This window comes from Citrus clementina, unplaced genomic scaffold (assembly GCF_000493195.1).
Source record: "Citrus clementina cultivar Clemenules unplaced genomic scaffold, Citrus_clementina_v1.0 scaffold_5, whole genome shotgun sequence".
NCBI classification, from domain to species: domain Eukaryota; kingdom Viridiplantae; phylum Streptophyta; class Magnoliopsida; order Sapindales; family Rutaceae; genus Citrus; species Citrus x clementina.
In genome coordinates, this window is record NW_006262201.1 from 2,744,800 (window position 1) to 2,764,186 (window position 19,387).

General features: G+C 32.7%; 1 protein-coding gene and 1 long non-coding RNA gene across 2 annotated transcripts; one reads left to right on the forward strand and one right to left on the reverse strand.

Annotated features, from left to right (window-relative positions):
- Positions 1-10,956: 10,956 nt before the first annotated feature.
- On the forward strand, positions 10,957-11,437 carry LOC112098381. The gene is made up of 3 exons (XR_002905493.1): positions 10,957-10,986; positions 11,201-11,247; positions 11,393-11,437. It is a non-coding gene; the product is annotated as an uncharacterized LOC112098381 (long non-coding RNA).
- A 3,932-nt stretch (positions 11,438-15,369) lies between these two features.
- Positions 15,370-19,165, reverse strand: LOC112098391 (putative disease resistance RPP13-like protein 1). Its single transcript, XM_024184619.1, has one exon. It carries the CDS (start codon positions 19,149-19,151, stop codon positions 15,387-15,389), a length of 3,765 nt encoding a protein of 1,254 aa, XP_024040387.1. The 5' UTR covers positions 19,152-19,165; the 3' UTR covers positions 15,370-15,386.
- Positions 19,166-19,387: the final 222 nt, after the last annotated feature.

Sequence of the window (19,387 nt, forward strand, 5' to 3'; positions counted from 1 at the left end):
TATGTTTATTCCCATTGAAGTCAGTATACTCATATGGAACTTCCTTTTCTTTTACTAAGAGTCCTTTATTTTTTGTGTGATTCATGTAATTATGGCTTGTGCCAGTGTCTAATAGTATAGGTACTTTTGCTGTGTAATCTATTCCATTAAAGTATTGTCCAAGTATTTTTACCACATTATTTGTTGGTACTGATTTAATTATTTGCTTATCAGTGTTTAATCTTCTAGAAGAACTTCCTCTTATTAAGGTTCTTCCAGCAAAGCTTATAGGAATAATGGAGTTTTCATTACTATTGTTTAAAAATTGTTTTTTATCATCGATATTTAATTCATAAGTTATAGGGATTTTGTAATCTTGGATTACAGGTTCTATAAATGTTGCAATATCTTCACAATCTTTATTTATCTCGATGTAAGGTTTATTACCATATATTTCTCCGTAGTTTGAATTACAGAAACTATATAAAGCTGAGTAATGTATTGTCATTATTCTATTACCTTCTTTCATTAAATCTTTCTTTAATAGCTTAAAGTGTAAGCTTAATGTTTCGTCTATGTTTTTATCTTTAATGTGTACACAATATCTAGGATGACAAATAAATAATAATTTAGTATAACATAAATTTCCTTCTATTGTTCCAAGATGTCCTATGTTAGGATCTATAAATCTTTGATCATGCAATGATAAAACTATTGGGCTATCTATTCCTTCTTTAAAAAGAGATTTTATTAAGATTTGTATTTCAGCAAGATATACATATTGAATTTTTTCTTTAGTTGACTCATTTTTTATTTTTCTCAAAGCTAAATCTATGGATCTTTTATTTATTAAACTAAATCTAATGTTTCCTTCGGCTTGTGTAATTGTCACAGCTTTTTCTTGTTCATAATATTCATGTAATATTATTCTTTTTCTTTTAAACATATCTCTAAATCTATGGATTATTCCATACTCTGGTTTTTCCATATTTAATTTTAAAAGTTTATTATATTTTTCTTTGTTAAAAGTAGCAACAAGGCTGTATCCACTTTTTTTTTCTTCTTTTTCTATCTCTTCTATTTCTTCTATTTTTTCATTATCTAATAACTCTTCTTTACTCTGATTCATTTTCAGATTCTTCAGCCATATAAACTTCCTCTCCTATATAGTTAGATAAATTATTTATTTCTTCTAAGTCACTTTCTATTTTTTCAAAATCCTTTTTTAAGAGTTTAACTTTTTTCTTTTTTGTACAATCTGTACTTATGTGCCCTATTTCTCCACAATTCCAACATTTACATTTGGACTTATCTAATATTTTTCTCTGGTTTTTATATTTTCTTTTATAATATTTTCTTCCTGATTTTTTATATTTTTTCTTAAAATTATTATATTTTTTATATCTCTTTTCTTTATAAGATTTTCTTCGTCTTTTATGAGGTACATAACATCCCCATTGGGTAGGCATTTCTGTCTTTTCACAACATATTTTTGTTATGTTTTTACTCTTTTTTATTAAGCTTCTTTGGATACAAATTTCACTTAATCTTGTATTTAAAAATCTGATCCTAGATCCTAATGTATCTGGGATTCTACTATCATTATTATTAGTATGTTTTTCATATTCATTTATGAAATATCCATTCCATGGATAAGGTAATTTAGAATAATACAAATTCTTATAAATGTTCTGGTCTTCATGACTCATGAATTGTGTATAATAATATTTACTAAATTCACATGTATATTCTTTTACAAAACACATATTACAGATTGTCAGGTTTATTAATTTCATTCTAGCATTTAATTTATCATGTTTTGCTTCATTTTCTGTATTTTGTAACCAATCTTCTCCTAAGAATTCACTAGCAATGTATTCGATTATTCTTTCTATACCTAATCCTTTATCTTTTCCTAATGCTATTTTGGTTGAGTCTTTTATTAATTTTTGTGTATCGTCACTTAATCCTTTCCACCAATTAAATACATTTCCTGTAAAACTTGCTATTAGAATATCCGTTAATATATTTATTTTTTCTTCTTCAGTATCTACATTCCAATCATCTTTGGATCCATTGAATATAAAGAATAATTTCATTTGCATTCCCCATTCTACTAAAGCTTTTCGGGAGTCTATTTTACAATCCAAGTCTAAAAATGCACCTGCATTGCTTATTGCCACCAAATGGTCATTATTAGGTTGGTAATCTTTTTTCCAAGAGGTATTTTTAACGGGCGGATAATATTCATAAAAAGGTCTATTTTTCTTTTTATTTGTTTCATATCTATGACTAGGTTCTCCAATATCAGGTTTTAATTCTGGACCTCCAGCAACATTCATCTTTATTTGGTATTCTTTTTCAAATTCTTCTAAATCACTAAGGTTAATATCACTAAATTTTTCTGTTAATTCTTCTAATGTATTTTCCATTATTCTGTATCACTAGGTGTGTTTTCTTTTATCTCTAATTTTTCTTTTCCCTTTTCTTCTCTTTTTAATTCTGCTTTTAACTTTTCTGACTCCTCTAATATTTTTGGATGCTGAGTTTTTATAAACCAGTCATCATAACTTCCTGGTTGAGGTTTTGTCATCTGTTTTTCAATGCTTGTCCCTATTATTCCTGATTTTATTATTTCAAGTTTCTCAACTTTTTTATTTTTCTTTCGGCTTATCTGAATTGTTGATAATTCTATTTTTATCTTTCCTATTTCTTGTTTAATTTCTCTCATTTCTTCTTTAAGATTTAAAAGTATTTCTTTTAACTCGATTAATGTAGTTTCCATAAAATGTAGGGGTGCTAACAGATATTTTTATTTTTGAGCGTATGTTACATCCAACGTAACATAGGGTTAGCCTATATTATATATCCAGTCGTGGGACCCATATATGGTTCCATGTAATTCGCACAGTTGAACTGGAGACACTGATTAGTTCGTTGTCTATTTACCAACTTATGTACAACTAAGTAATTTCATGCACCATTTGCGCCTTATCTATCCAGCCTGCTTGCATTGCATTAACTAAACATACAATGAAATTAACCCTTGTAATTTCGGCCTTTGCCATAGTCGTTTTGTTTATTAGGTTTATGTTTATCAACATGATATGTTGTCAACCATAATCACAATCAAGTTGTTAATTATTTTTTAAATAATGTGAAGGAACAAGATTTTGGTCTTTGAGTGTGGAGTTAAAAATATCTCACCTCAACATACGGTGTTGTGCTCTCATCATCTTAACATTATTTGTTAAAAATTATGTCAAAGAGGAAAGCAGATTCAAACATTACTTCAATTTTCTTTAAGAGCATAAAAATATCGTTAATAGGCTACTGTTATTTGTTAGTACGATTTCACAAAAGGAAGCTAGAGGATGATGAAGCTTTCAAGTCATGTGTGCATCAAAGTAAGAAACAGAGCTAACGAGAGATGGACAATTTTAAATATGTCAGCATTTTGTCAGTTCTGGCCATATTTTGAAAGATTAGCACCCTAATTTTCTTTTGAAGCTCCTTTTCTGTCTAAACCTATTTTAATTTCCAAAATATCTTTTTCCATTTTTTTAGTTTCTTTCTGATTCCAAAAAAAAAAAAATCAGTTTCTTAAACAACTCCAACTACAAATATTTTTTTTACAAATTTTTGAATTATTAAATCATATGTGTGTGTATAAATTGAATAGAATTAAAAGTGGACTCAAATAGCTATTATGTAATTTTTTTTATAATTAAAGAAAAGTTTAGAATGCAAAAGTGTGTGTGGGAAAACAAAAAATATAAATCGCCTTTGATATAATTATATGGTTGTAAAAAGTTAGATGGAGAAATATAGTATATAATTAAATTTATTTTGCCTTAAAACGGGTAGGTTTTATAAGAATTTTTTTCGAGGAGTGCCAATATTTCAACTCTTTTTCAAATAAAGTGATGTCCTGGAATAAAATCACTACTCTATCATTGCTATTAGTTTGTCTTGTATTTCAATAATTGCCGACAAGTATTAATTGTGAATATTATTATTTTAAAAATATTATTATTATTATCGTCGTTATTCTTAACAGCAATGACTAGAATTATAATAAGAACAATAACGTTAATACAATAATATAACAACATAATAATATTTTAATTGAGAGGATAAGAATGAAATTATGAAATTTAGGTTGGGTAAAAATGGTGAGTATGAGGAAATTAATTTACCATTTTTTAAGCTAAACAATTCATAAATTCCACATATTTAATTCTTATTTCTCTTATATTTTAACAAGTTATCAATCGTTTTAATATTTTAATTAATAAAAACGGCATTAACTACGGAACTAAAAGATCCAAAAAAAAAAAAAAGAGACGCGTGTATGTATTGCTTGTGAGAAATCTCACCCATGGAAAACTTTGTGAAAGGCATTTGAATGTGTGGCCACATTTAATGAACGAAACGATAACTTTAAAAGAAAGTATGTACTGTGTTAATTATTAGGCTTTAGCCTGATGATTGCAATTAGTTTTTCTTGTAATTAAATTATTGCCGACAGACACTATCACGACCCACGTCCGCTACTTGTGTGAATGTGTGTATAAATATCCGCAGCATATCATCAAACCTGAAGCGTGATCATCTTTAAGTTTTGGTTACAATTCATCATACGTTAGAAGATATCTTTTCTAATTTGAAGAAGATGGAAACTCCTTGTCCAGGTTCTTAGGCCATGTTCAGTTGAATGTCATTTATAATTTTTATTTTAAAATTATGTATTTATGAATACAACTATTGTTATAATTTTTTCAAGTAAGAATGGATGCTCTGAGGGTAACCCAATAACTATGTACAGTATTATTAATGATGAGAGCGTGAATGACAATTTGGATTTTATTCTCGTCCCTCAATACGGAAGAAATCTTGACCATAGCGGTTAAGTGCTATGTAATTCTTTCGTATTATGTTTAATTAATAATGAAATGATGGGTTATTATTACCTGTCAATTATGTGAGTATCTTTGTTTGGTTTAGTTCAACTTATAAAATTTCTTGAGATATACAAGAGATTTTCATTATTTAATTTTGTGTACCGTGTCTTCTTGTAAAAAGAAATTAATAAAAAAAATATCATTGTGTGCAATGTATTAACTAAGTTAGTGTATTCATGTTAGGTTAATTGTGCTCTCTCTTCTTGATATTTAAAAAAAAAAAAAAAAAGCTCCACATATTGTTGGTTAGCTAATTCTTGCAGCTAGCAAGTGATCCTTTTCTTTCCCCTACTGCCGTAGCATCAAATCCTTACAATTACATATCAAGTGGTATTCGAGCCGTCAAATGATCCATGGAAACAGGCAACAAATCAAATGCTGAATTTTGCGAAGAGATTCACGAAATCCTTACTATACATGAGTCTAGTTTTGACCAAGTTCACGTCACCCATCAGCTGCGGGTTTGAATGGTACCTCGTGGATATTTTGTGAGTTCCCACTAATAAAATCACACTTGCAACAAAACTTAAAAATTTAAATTACGTAATTCAAATTATAAATTTATAATCGTAGCTTAAAAAATCACATAAAATACTTAATTCTAGATTTTATCAATGTAAATGAGAAATGAAAGTTTTAACATTAAAATAAATACATAAAATATATCAATTTAACATAAATTCTCAAATTTAATTACCAAATACATAAGTCTATCGCAACTCAAAGTGCTTTCAATTGAAAACGAAAAAAGAGAAAGAGAAAAAAAAGAACTACAAATCAAAGTAGCACTCATGACCGATTTTGCAGTCTCATTCAATACCACTAGCACCCAGCAACACGATTTTTCTAAACAAAGTATAAAGTACAAAATTACAATAAGCATATCAGACTCCATGCTTTAAGTTAAAGATCCTTATATATTTTTATGAATAATTTTTTAATGAAATTTTATGATTAAAATTAAAAATACAAACATTCAAATAAGAATGTCGGACACTTGCACAACTATTTACCAAATTTTTTCTCTATAAAAATCGACCTGCAACTTTCAATAGGTTTAAATTTATAATAACAAACCTGATTGCAGCTCGCAAAAATTATCCGTTGCGGCCAAGACTTTGGATTTGCGATGATTTTGCCACCCTAAGTGTAGTTAGTATTGTATATCATGTGGCTCTTATAAAAAGCCTAGAAGTTGTTTGAATAACGGGGGAGACACATATCTCCCAAAGATTTTCTCTTTTTCAAATTATTATTTTTTCTGTATTATTGTAACTTCGAATCCTTATAAATTGCAGATTGGAGACATGAACACAATGTTTTGACATAGTGGACTTTTGGCTTGTCCAGAGAAATTTAAGATAGATTTTTACGCACTAAGGCTCTATTTACTATTGAGGTTTTAGAACTTTTAAGCCACACTAGAAATTTGTATTGTTTTGATAGAGTTGTAGTTCTTGATATGTGATTGGTATTAATCAAGTGTTATGTTTACAATAGTTAAAGGCATATTGAATCAAAATCCACTTCTAAGGGCTTGATTGAGTGATTGTAAAGTAGGTTTTTAGTTTGCTAGTCACTCAAGTTCAAATATTGGAACCACAGAGCTTTATAGCCAAGTGAGAGAACTTGTGCCCTAAAAATTGAGGGGTGCATATCGAGTTTTACCACCAATAAAAGTTGGTGTTAAAACTTTAATTTCCCTCCTATTGATGGATAGGGGTGATTAGTAGTTTACATTCCCTCCTATTAATAGACAGGGGTTATTAGGAATATTAAAAAAAAGTTCAAATATTGAAAATATAGGTATGGGTTATAAAATTCATAATATAAAGACACAAAATCAAGATAAAGATTTAAAAATTTAGAACCATGAGAGCGTGACTTGTAAGTTTCAAAGAAGCATGTGCAAATATATGCATTATCGATGCCTAATTAAGGGTGGACATTAAGATCGGGTTAACCCGAACCGAACCGAACTTAAAATTTATTTTGGATTCAATTTGGTTATGGTTGAAGCTTTCAACTGAGTTCAAAACTTAAAAATGATTGAGTTGTATTTCTGTTCGAATTTAACCCCAAAAGACAACTAACCCTAACTAAAATGTTCGACCGCGGCCTCCTCGTTTTCTTTTCTTCTTCCTCCTCTCGCTCACCCCTAATGCCCTTCATGGAAATCCAACAGCTCCAAACGCGTTTCGGCCGCTCGCACGTGTGAGAAATTTTCGTTCTCATAGGATTATTCGTTTCCTTCGCCTGCATGCCAGCAGAATATTCAGGCCGAGGATTTTTCCGGGCCTAGCCCAACTATAAGCTCTCCCAAAACCCAATCATAAGTTCATAACGTTTAGCGTTTGCTATTACTATAATTTTTTTTAAACAATTTTCACATTCATCAACATAGGCTGACAGATTTTGTAGAAAATAAAATTAAATAAAAATACAAGCTCACGAAATTCCTTTTCCGATGTGGGAATCTATCTACACCTTTCACGTGCCTTTTTTTTTTTTTTGTAGTGGGGGATTCACTTGCTTTTGTTTGCATTGCCTTATTGGATAAAAGTTTGTAGAACATCGTCTGTTTGGTTAAATCCGAGCATGAGTGAAGAAAAATTAAAAATAAATAATTTCCCATTAATTTGCAACAAGTATTAATAAAGTGCATGAGAAAAGACACCAAGATATGCCTTTTTTTAAATGAAAATAAATGTGTTAATTAGTCAATTTAAATGGTATGACATTTTGAAATGATAGAAGCAATCTAAAGTTTAAATCTTACTCACACTTAATTTAGGGTTGGGGATTAATTGACGTAATATATAATAACGAATTCGAAAGACAATTAAAAATTAAAAGAAAATAAAGAAGTGCTTTCTTTTTTATGATGGTAATTTGTTTAGATGATGAAAACTCTTAGAGTTGTATTATCAATACATAGTTTTAAGGGTTGGCAATGTGAACAATATTTAATTTCCTTTATATAGTTATATCTTAACTAACATTTAAACAGAAGTAAGTTGTAAAAAAAATGAACCATTGAGATTTGAGAGAATGAAAAACTAAAAAAAAAAGTTAAAAAATTAGATCTCAATAAATTTACTTGAGAACTACTTTACTGATTAATGAAGAGAAAATACAAAGAATAATGATGTATCTCAATTAATCAGATAATTTTTGTATTTTTTATTTATTCCAGAATCACGAAACTTCATTTAAACTTGTTATTTCATTGATAATATATTAATATTGAACAATTAATGTAGGAGACATTCCTTTCCAATTATGCCCATATATTAATTAAAGACCATCAAAAAGTTCAGGGATACTATAATAATTTAAGTCAATAATTTCTGTGCTTGAAATCAGCCAATCAAACTCACTTTAGAATAAATTGAGAAATCAAAATCACATTCTCCGATTCCACGATTTCAATTCATCTTATTTCTTCAACTGAAAAATTGGTTGTATTTCGTTTTATTTTATTTTTATTTTTATTTTTATAGAAAAATAAATATAACTGTAAAAGTAAAATAAAAAGAAGAGCACGAGTTTTATTGAAAATGACTCTTTTCATCATGTTGCCGGAGTGAATGTATCTGCATATAAACTAAAGAAGCACATTTGTTTCCGACTCTACGCTTTAAATTCAGCTTCATTTCTTCAACTGAAGAATCGGTCGTCTCTCATTTTTTATTTATTATATAAAGATAAATATATAAATTTAAATGGCGAGAAGAGCGGACGAGGAATACGATTACTTGTTCAAAGTGGTATTAATCGGCGATTCGGGAGTCGGCAAATCGAACTTACTCTCCCGATTTACTCGTAACGAGTTCTGTTTGGAGTCCAAATCCACTATTGGCGTCGAATTCGCCACCCGCACTCTTCAAGTAACTAACTTTTCCTCTTTCACTTCTCTTCATTTTTATTAGTTAATTAAGATCCAGTTAATGTAATTAATTTTATTTAATCTTTTAAATAAAGTTCTAGATTAGGCTAACTTAGATTCATGTGAAGTTCAAGTGATTTACTTTCGATCTCTTTTTCGTCCTATGTTTATTTGTACTTACTATTACTTTTTTTTGGGTTAAAATTTTCGTTTTTGAAGTGTTTACTGAATAAATTTCTGAGCTTTATTTGTGTATGCTGATTGATTTGTGATTTTAATTTTGTGACTTTTTTTTTGGAATTTAAATTTGAATGCTTTTTAAGTTGAATCTGAATGTGTTGGGCTGCGATTTAATTAAGTCATCTGTGAGCGCCAAATTGTGATAGCTATATATTGGGGTGAAAATTTGGGATTTAAAGTTATGTATTTAAGATGCAGTTAATTCGCAAGTGAAAATTATGGGCCGGCAGATTTTGTCATTGGAAGACTGTTCTCCACATGTTGAAGTTAGTGATGCAAGTTGAAACCAATCTGTTTAAGCTTGGGGTTTCATGTCTTGAATCAAGGCTGTGACTGGGTTGAGAGTATTATAGCTTTAGCTATTCCTGAAGTGATCTGTTTAGACTCACCGTGATGAGACCGAGTGCTGTACAGTAAAATGAAAGGAAGTTGGAAAATATTTACTTAGCATTTCGCGTTACTAATGTTGAACTAATAAAACCTAGCCCCTATCCTAGTGAATTTATGTTAAAAAGCTATGCACGCATTAAGTTAGTGTGCTGTGTGTTTGGCGCTGAGTATTCTTCATTCCACATTTTGGGTTTTGGTTGACCTCCAGCATGGCTCAACCCACTTGAGTTAAAAGCCCTAGAGTTACATTCTACCCATGATATTTGAGTTTATCAAGTCACCTTATTTTAATACTTATCTGGAAAAAAAATATATATGTTAAATCAGGTAGGAAAAATAAAAAGTTAATTATTGAGTTGTAATGGTGTAACTAAGGTTTTGAAACATTAACATCTTTAGCCATTATGTTACTATCCCGTAGTTATTTAAGTTACAAGAGATAGTAAAAAATAACATCATATTTTAATTACTTACACTAATCCTACAAATGCTGATGGTCTAAAGTTGCTGCTGCTTGCACTGAATCAGTGGTCATGGGCCAGCCAAGGTTAGGTGAGGCCAACTCATTAGCTTGTGAAGCTTAAAGAAGTCTTAGGTTTGGAAAAGATGGGGCACAGGTTACAAAATTTTTTTGAGTTTTGGATTGAAGGAACAAAATTGTTGATGTCTAGCTCACAATATTTGAAGTCACTCTGTGCTTCATCATGTAAAATGGATTGAATTGCTGTAAGATCAGGTCAAATTAAATTGTTTAAACTCATTTTTAAGAAACGAATTCTCAATTGGACCAGCCTTTCACAGAAGCTTTGAGTCAGATGCATCCAACCAAAGCCCCTGGCCCAGATGGTCTCCCAGCAGTATTTTTCCAAAAGCTTTAGAATTCAGTAAGCGAAGGAGTTATAGCCACTTGTCTGCATATCCTCAATTATGGAGGTAATATTGCTCCTTTGAATCATACATACATTGCTTTAATCCCCAAGATAGCAAAACCTAGGACTCTGATGGAGTATAGACCAATCAGCATATGTAATGTAATTTATAGGATCATTGCAAAGACTATAGCGAATAGGCTGAAGCTAATCTTAGATCATGTTATTTCGCCAACTCAGAGTGCTTTTATGCCAAATAGGCTCATAACTGATAATATAATTATTGGGCATGAGTGTCTTCATAAGTGGACAAAGCTAAGTTCCAGAGGTGAGTAGGAAATTCTCCCGCACGACGCAGCACAAACAAACTTTCCCTTTCATTTTCTTTTCTCTTTCTCGCTCTCCAAACAGAGCAAAAGGACCATCGCAAGATTCTTCACTTCCATCCAAAATCATGAGCAACGAATAGTGAGCCTCCCTGTTTCCTTTTTTTGATATTAACATTGTTAACATATACTCATTTTAATTTGACAATACTTCAACTTTTTTTATTTTTTTGCCTTCTCATTTTTTTTGTTGAAGCAATTATCTGTTCAAGCTGTTGCTTATCGGAGACTCGTACGTTGGAAAGTCCTGCCTGCTGCTCCGATTTGCTGTCTGTTGACTTTTCCTTTCCCTTCTTATTTTCTTTTTTTATATTAATTACTTTCTATTTTAGCTTTTTGTTCTCTGAATTTGTGTTATTAAAATGATAATTAAGATGATAAATAATTGTTATTCTTGTAAATTTCGGTTTTCATTACGTTAATTGTTAGTTTTTAGGTTTATTAATGTAATTTTTTTTTGTTTTTTTTTTTTCAATTTTTCAGGATGATTCTTATGTCACAGCTACATCAGTACCATTGGAGTTGATTTTGTGTCTCTCTCTTCTATATATATGTATATATGTGTATAAGTTATTAAATTTATCTATGTACGTGTATGTATGTATGTGTATGCATATGTGGAAAGAAATGTTGGCAGACTTCAGCATTTTACTCTTTTTTTTTTTTTTTTGGCAGAAAATAAGAACTGTGGAGCTGGATGGGAAGACGATCAAACTGCAGATTGTGAGTCAAAATTTCCTTTTATCTTGTATTGAGAGAAATTCGATTTGTCTTATTTAGTGAAGGTTATGTTCAAGAACCTTGTCTTATTTTCTTTGTTTGAAGAGTGATATGTTGAAATGAGTGTATTTGTCTTATAAACATCATTTAGGTAATGTCTTGGTGAAACCTGTTGTCATATGCTGATTAACATAGCTAGTCTCGGAAATAATTTGTTGATTCAAAATTTAAATTATGAGTTAAAATTTGATGCAGAATGGGCAACCAGCCTACTGCAAACAAATCTTCAGGAACAGTTCAGATGAAGGGACAGCGAATCCAGCAAAACAGCAACTGCTGTGGTTAGCCGAGCATGTTATTTTACTACTACATGTTAGCTGACTGATTGTAGACAGTTTTAACTATGTTGACTGCATTATCTTATGAATCTTTTAATCTGTCAAATATTTATTTCCTGCTTTAAGTTCTTTCCCGTTTATAACAAATTTAATTTCTTGCTCCATTGCATTCCAAATTCCTGTCAATTTACGAGGGAAAAAGAAAAGAGAGACGAAATGGGAGAAAATGGTCAAATTTGTTAGGGGGAGAGAGCTGTTGAAGTAGTTTTTGTTCTCGTTTATCGTCGTGACCCTCTTGTCGCTTGTCTATGACCTGGAAGTCCGGTCATATCGGATGGGTTAAGTTACCGAAACGGCATCATTTTGGGTGAAATATCATATTTATGTAACACTTTTGATAATATTTTTATGCAACAAAAACATGTTTGCAGTACCCTTTTCACATTGTGAAGCGCATGATCGGATGAGAGCAGTCTGGATTCTGGCATCACAAGGTAATGCTTTGATTTGCTTAGTTTGTTTTTTGTTTCTGATATTTTCTCGGCATCGGGTGGGATGTTGTTTCTCTTTTGAGTTTCTCTTTTTTTTTTTTTTTTTAATGGAATTTGGAGATAGTGTAAATGTATGAAGATGAAATTGTTGGGTTGGTTTTGTTATGGAATTTGGTTTACTTCACTAACCATTAATGAGCAAAACCTCCTATTGACCCTCAAAAATCCCGTACATAATTAAAGAATTTCAATTTTATATGTACATAAATAAATAACTGTCAAATATATTATTTGATAATCCCAAAAACAACAATTCACTCTAATAAATCTTGTAGTCAATACATGGTCTATATTGCAAGTGTTTTCGAGACTAATTCAAAAAGAAAATATGAAAGACATATAATTGACCTTTACCAGTTATAAAGAACTCTAAATAAATTCATATACGCATAGCAGCTAATTACAGCCTTGATACTTCATTAGGTTTTTGTTAATTTTCTATACAGTTGTGTTGTGCATTAAAGTTTTGTTGATGAAATCGGTAGGTGAGGATTAATTAATCAATTAATTAAGATCCAGTTAATGTAATTAATTTTATTTGATTTTTTTAATTCGAGTTCTAAATTTATCAATTAATTTAGATTCATGTGAAATTGAAGTGAATTAGTTTCGATCTGTTTTTCGTCCTATGTTTGTCTGTGTTTACTCTTACTTTTTTTTTTGTTTAAATTTTTGTTTTCTTATTGTTTACTGAATAAATTTCTGAGCTTTATTTGAGTATGATGATTGATTTGTGATTTTAATCTAAATATGTTGGGCTGCGATTTAATTGAGTGATGTGTGAGTGCCAAATATTCAATAACTGATAAATTATATTTATAAATATTAATAGTGATGGCACATAAACAATTAATTCAAGAACTTGCCCATAGTGATTAATTTAAAGAGTATAAGTAACATTGCAGTACAGTTAGCCCTTGCGTGTTTAATTAGCAATTGAAAACTACTGTTGCTGATGAGGTAGAACATTATAACACTGTTGCTGATGAGGCAGCTGGTAATTCTTCTGGTGAAGATATTAAGACTATTAAAGCTGAAATGTAATTAGAGAAATATAATGCATTCCCTTAGTTTGCTTTTTGTTTTTTATATTTGTTTGGCTAATGCTTTGCTTAGATTGCTTTTTGTTTTTGAGATTTTATTGTTATGGGATTTGATTGTAGTGTACATATACGAAAATTATGTAATCAAGTGCTTTCAATAAATCATGATCGATTTACTATTAATTAATTAAATTAAATTTACTCAAATTACTCATGTACACGATCAAAATAAATTTAATTACATGATATATATACACGCGCGCACACATAAACAAAATGTAATTAACTTTGAAATATAAAATATTTAAAATAATCACCTTACTAACAATTCACAAGTTAGATTTTATATAAATAGACGAAATAATGTTAATCTAGCGAATCCAGTCATAATAAATTGATTTTCATTTATATTAATTATGTCGAACCATGTTATTTTAATAAAGAGCACTTGAGAATATATATATCCAATAGGTAAAATTTCAAAACAATATTTGCAAAAGTCTGACTAAGAGAATATACACGCACGCACGTATATAACTGTACAACAGAAGGATAAATAAAAGAAAATGAAGTTTCAACAGCTAAATAATGCAAACTCATTTTTTTAACAAGCATTTTATTGTTTAACTAAAAAATTCGAAAACCCATTAAATACATGTAAGGACTCACCGACGCCGAACCATATTAATTTAAATTAGTTTTCAACTGAGATTTGAATTTTGAAATTACATACACAAACAAGCCCATTTTTTTAAAATACTAATAATAAAATATTTCATTTTTCATCTATTACAACAAGAGGCATAATCGCAAAAGTGAAAAATATTTCATTTAACAAGTCCCAATATTGTCCTCCATCCTTTCTGCACTTCTCTGCTATCAACGGACAACTCCAGATCCATAATCGCAAAAGTGAGGAAGGCAGTCATCCTCTGTTCAATTATCAAAAACTCCTTTTACCATCCATTTGAACATACACAAACACGCCCAATTTGAAAAAAAAATAGTAATTTTAAAATATTTCAATCGTCCACTGTTCCGTCACCAAAAACCAATTTACCATCCATTTCAACGCCTAATTTGAAAAAAGAAAATACTACTAATAATAAAATATTCTAGTCGTCCATCCTTTCACAAATAGGGATGGCAATTGTACCCGCAAACCCGCAAACCCGCCCAAATCCACCCGCCAAAACCCGCCCGTTGCGGGTAATTTTATCCGTTGCGGGCGGGTTTAGTATTATAAATTAAAACCCGCATATGGATGCGGGTGGGTTTGGTATTAACCTTATACCCGGTGGATACCCGCATGGATATCCACCAAACCCGCAATAATTTTTTTCAAATATTTTTAATTTAATTTAAATATAAAAATATATAAAGAAAATAATGTAATTAATCAAATTACCAAATAGCAAAAGGCTCAAAGTTGTGTATGTGTGTATATGGCTCATCTCTTATTCTAAAGTCATAACCTAAAGAAAACTAAAGGCATTTCCCTTCGAATTAGTATTTGAAAATATTAATCTTAATTATTATTTTAGGCATTGTGTTAGATGGGTGCTTATGGTGGTGAATAAAATAAATATATTCTCTTTGATCTTGTTTTAAATGATAATATGAAATGTAATTATTATTTTTAGATATTAGTTTGTGTTTTTTAAATAGATTTGTATAATTTATACTTAAATTTGAGAATTTGTGTTGAATTGATGTGGAAATTTTAATTTTTCATTTACACTGTTTAAATATAAAATTGAATATGTTATATGGAACTTGAGGTTATTATTATAAATTTATATATTAAATATTTGTGATTTTAAATACGGAAACCCGCAAAAAATCCGTCGGATACCATTGCGGGTTTGGTAATTGTTAAAACCCACTGCGGGTGGGTTTTTTAAAAAAAATTAAAACCCGCTGCGGGTTGCGGGTGGGTTTTGTAATTTAAATTTTGTGCGGGTTTGGGTTTGGTAATGGCAAACCCGCTGCGGGCGGTGCCCATTGCCATCCCTATTCACAAATCAAAAACCCATGTAAAATCTATTGCAACATCGGGTATATGGGTTAACAAGTCCCAATATTGTCCTCCATCCTTTCTGCACTTCTCTTCTGTCAACGGACATCCCACGATCTGTAATTGCAAAAGTGAGGAAGGCAGGCCCTTCTCCGGAAAGTATTTGAGCTTGGGACAATTATGGAGTTTCAATTCAGTGAGGTTTTGAAGATCAACAATTGAGGAAGATAGGCGTTCCAGATTTGGAAAATCTTCAATCCACAGAGATGTTAGAGAGGCAGGAAGAGGAAGCGCGGTCCCTAATCTTTTGTCCTCTAGTGGAAATGACACCATGTCGTCATCGCATCCTCTGATTCTAAGTTCTCGCAGAGAGGAGAATCTGTGGAATCCCCGACCCCACTCAATCGTTGACTTCCAAATCTCCATATTACCCAAAATATAAACTGACTGAAGATTGGTGGGAAGGCCATCTTCTTCAAGGCTTGGAAGCGCACCTCCTATTGTTAAGTCTTGAAGAGAGGTCAGATTGTGCAATCCCTTGGGTAAGGCCTCTAGTCTCTTACAATCAGATATCCCCAGCCACCTGAGTTTCGCACAAGGCAATCCCCCTTCGGGAAAGGACACCAGATTTCCACACCACTGTATAGTAATCCCTCGAAGCTGCCGGAGATTATGTAAACCACTCGGTAAAATTTTCAGATTTTCACAACTATGAATTTCCAGATTTTCAAGAGATGTGTTGTTGTCCAACCTTTCTGCTATTGACTCCAGCTTTGAACATCCACAAACATAAAGGGACTTAAGAGACGGAGGTAGATTGCCAACTTCAAGGGACTCAAGCGTGGCAGGTAACTCGTTTTTTGAAAATATACATTTCAGTGATCGACAACTGTAAATTGTTAACTTCTCAAGAAGAGATGAGGTGTACCTTCTGCTGCTGCTGCTACTCTGGATGCCCTCTTCCACTGTCAAAGTCCTTATATTATCACAATCGCTGATGCTCAGCTGCTTGAGGCTCGGTGGCAGCTGGACTTCAGCAATATATCTCAACGAATGGCAATAATCAATATACAAGATCTCGAGAGACGAATTGGTGTCGCACATCCATGCCTCTGGTAAAGATTTCAGTGCGTCACATTCTCTAATCTGAACTTTCTTCAACTTGGAAGGCAGAGCAACCTCAGGAAAGGAAACAAGGGAACTGCAGCCGTGGATTTCTATCTCTCTCAAGGAACTGAGGTTGAGCGATGATTGTGGCAGCTTCACAAGGCCTTCGCAATTACTCAATCCTAGATATTCAAGTCTGCATGACAACTCGCAGAGCTGCTGTTGTTGGTCTTTCTCTTCCTCCGCGACCAAGGATTGAAGTTTGGGACAGCTTGTAATCGTCAGTCTTCTGAGAGAGCAAATGTCTTGCAGTAATTCGTTATGACTCTTCCATATATGTGTTTCATTTTTCATATTATTTATCCCCAATTCTCCCAGTTTTGGTATTCGCGGCTTCAATGGCCCTGCGAGAAACACTTGATTTGATGTATCTCTACAAACCACTGAATTCTGTGAGCCGAGATGATCAGTTGCACTTCTCCACACAGCCTTTTTACATCCACCAATTTCAATTTTGCAAAGAGCTGGAAGACTTGCAACTGAAACTAACAATTCTTCACATCCTCCAATTACAAGCATCTCCAATGCAGGAAGGTGTTCTGGAAATGTTCCTTGCAGCTTAGAACAGCTTATAATATGAAGCTCTCTCAATTTAGGAAACCCTTCAACTCCCTGACCAGATCTAAGAGGAATCCAGTCTTCCCATTCTTGCATGTTTTCAAAACGAAGAGTCTCCAAGCATGGAAAAGCAATCGGGGAATCATTCCCATAGAACTCTGAACCCAAACTCTTTACTCTACTCATTCCACGCACTGCAAGATGCTTTAGAGAGGATAGTTGCCCGACTGACGGCAAGGTAGTACACACGCCGCAATCTTCAAATTTAAGTGTTACTAAATTTGAGAATGAGCAATCTCCTAACCATGTTGGAAATTTTGTACCTCCATAGCCACAGATACCAAATTGTTCCAGATTTTTATGGGGTTTGAGCATGTCAAGCACACCCATTTCAGTTTCTGCCTCCCTTGAAGATGAACCGTCGGTGCTGCAAGTCCAATTAAGCGATAATTCTCTAAGACTCTCCTTTACATCCAACCGAGCCTCCTTTGCATCACCAATGTCTTTTACATTCCCTAAATTTGAAATTTTAAGTGTCCCCTGAAGATGTATCAATGACTTTAGCTCTCGTAACCCAGAACCATTGTCTTTTCCCACAGCAAAATTACTCAACGTCTGAAGACAAGTCAGCTTACCAATTCCTACTGGCATTTCCTCCAACGAATCTGTATTTGAATTATTGAGATGATGCAATTTGATGAGGTTTCCCGTGGCTGCACACAACTTCTTCAGTCGCCGACAGTCTTCCAACAGAAGGGTGTGCAAATTGTAAAGCTTGCTGACTGATTCAGGCAGAGTTTTAATCTCAGTTCCAGACAGGTTAAGGTGCCTTAAATACCTCAAATCACCAACTGAATCCGGCAGCTCGGAGATGTGATATCCACGCAAAGAGAAGACCCTCAACCGTTGGAGTTTGAACAACTTAGGAAGAATGCTATGAGCCAAGTATCCACGCGAACTATTTGTCAACATTACTGGTAAAAAAGTTCGCAAATGTTGGATATCATACAAGCCCTCAAACCTTTTAACGCCATCACATGCTCCACCAATGTACGATAGATGACGAAGATTTTTGGAAAAACTTTGTTGCTTGTTAACCTCTGAGGTATACTCCATTGTGAAGTACATCTCCCCTGCAGCCCAATGGGCAAGGTCGTTGACAAGGTCGTGCATCACAAATCGTGATTTATTGTTGCTTGATTGCTGAAAAAAAGATCTTGAACGTAGCTCTTGAAAGAACTTTCGACCTAGATCTTCATTAGGATTCCCGCTCTCTTTGTGATCCAAGAAACCCGAAGCACACCATAATAAAATTATCTCCTCCTCTTCAAATTCATAATCCTTTGGAAACAATGAGCAGTATGCAAAGCATTGTTTCAAAGGTGCCGAAAGATAATAGTAGCTCACTCTAAGCGCCGGTATAATGTCACATCTCTCTTCTGGTAAATCCCATATCTTGCAACTGAGCACACCTTCCCAATCACTCCGGTCAAGTTTACCACGCAAGAGACCACCAAGAGTTTTCGCAGCTAAGGGCAAGCCGTTGCATTTGATCACTATCTTCTTGCCAATTTCCTCCAATGACTTGTTTGAACTGAAATCTCTTGTCCCCAAAGAGTGTTGAGCGAACACAGACAAACAATTATCATCTGACAACTTCTCTAATTGATAAGCCGGAGCAGTCCCCATGATTTCTGCAACCCCTTGATTACGAGCTGTGACAATAATCTTACTTCCCGGTGCGCCAGCTTCAAATGGAGGTCTGAGTCGATCCCAACCATTGTAATTCTCATTCCAAACGTCATCTAAAACAAGCAAAAATTTCTTTTGAGATAACTTCTTCTTCAGCTCCTCTTGAAGCAAATTTAAATCACTGTCATCAGTAGTCTGCTTAGTAATGGATCTTAGAATTGTTTTTGTTAGCCTGATAACATCAAAATCATCAGAGACACAAGTCCATGCCTTGAGATCAAAATGACCCTGCACTCGAGCATCATTATAGACAAGCTGAGCGAGAGTGGTTTTACCCAGCCCGCCCATGCCTATGATAGGAATAACAGAGAATTCACCATCATTTCTCAAATCATCCCTCAACAACAATTCAACAATTTCCTTCTTTTATGCTTCCCTGCCAAATACCTTGGCTTCATTCACCAAAGAGGTTGTGGGTAGTCTTTGCCTGTCTTTTTTGGACCCCCCAGTTGAACTTTCTTTCAAATCCAGCAAGTCTTTCTGTGTCACAATTTCTTGAAATCTGCCGTTGATCTCTTTGATTT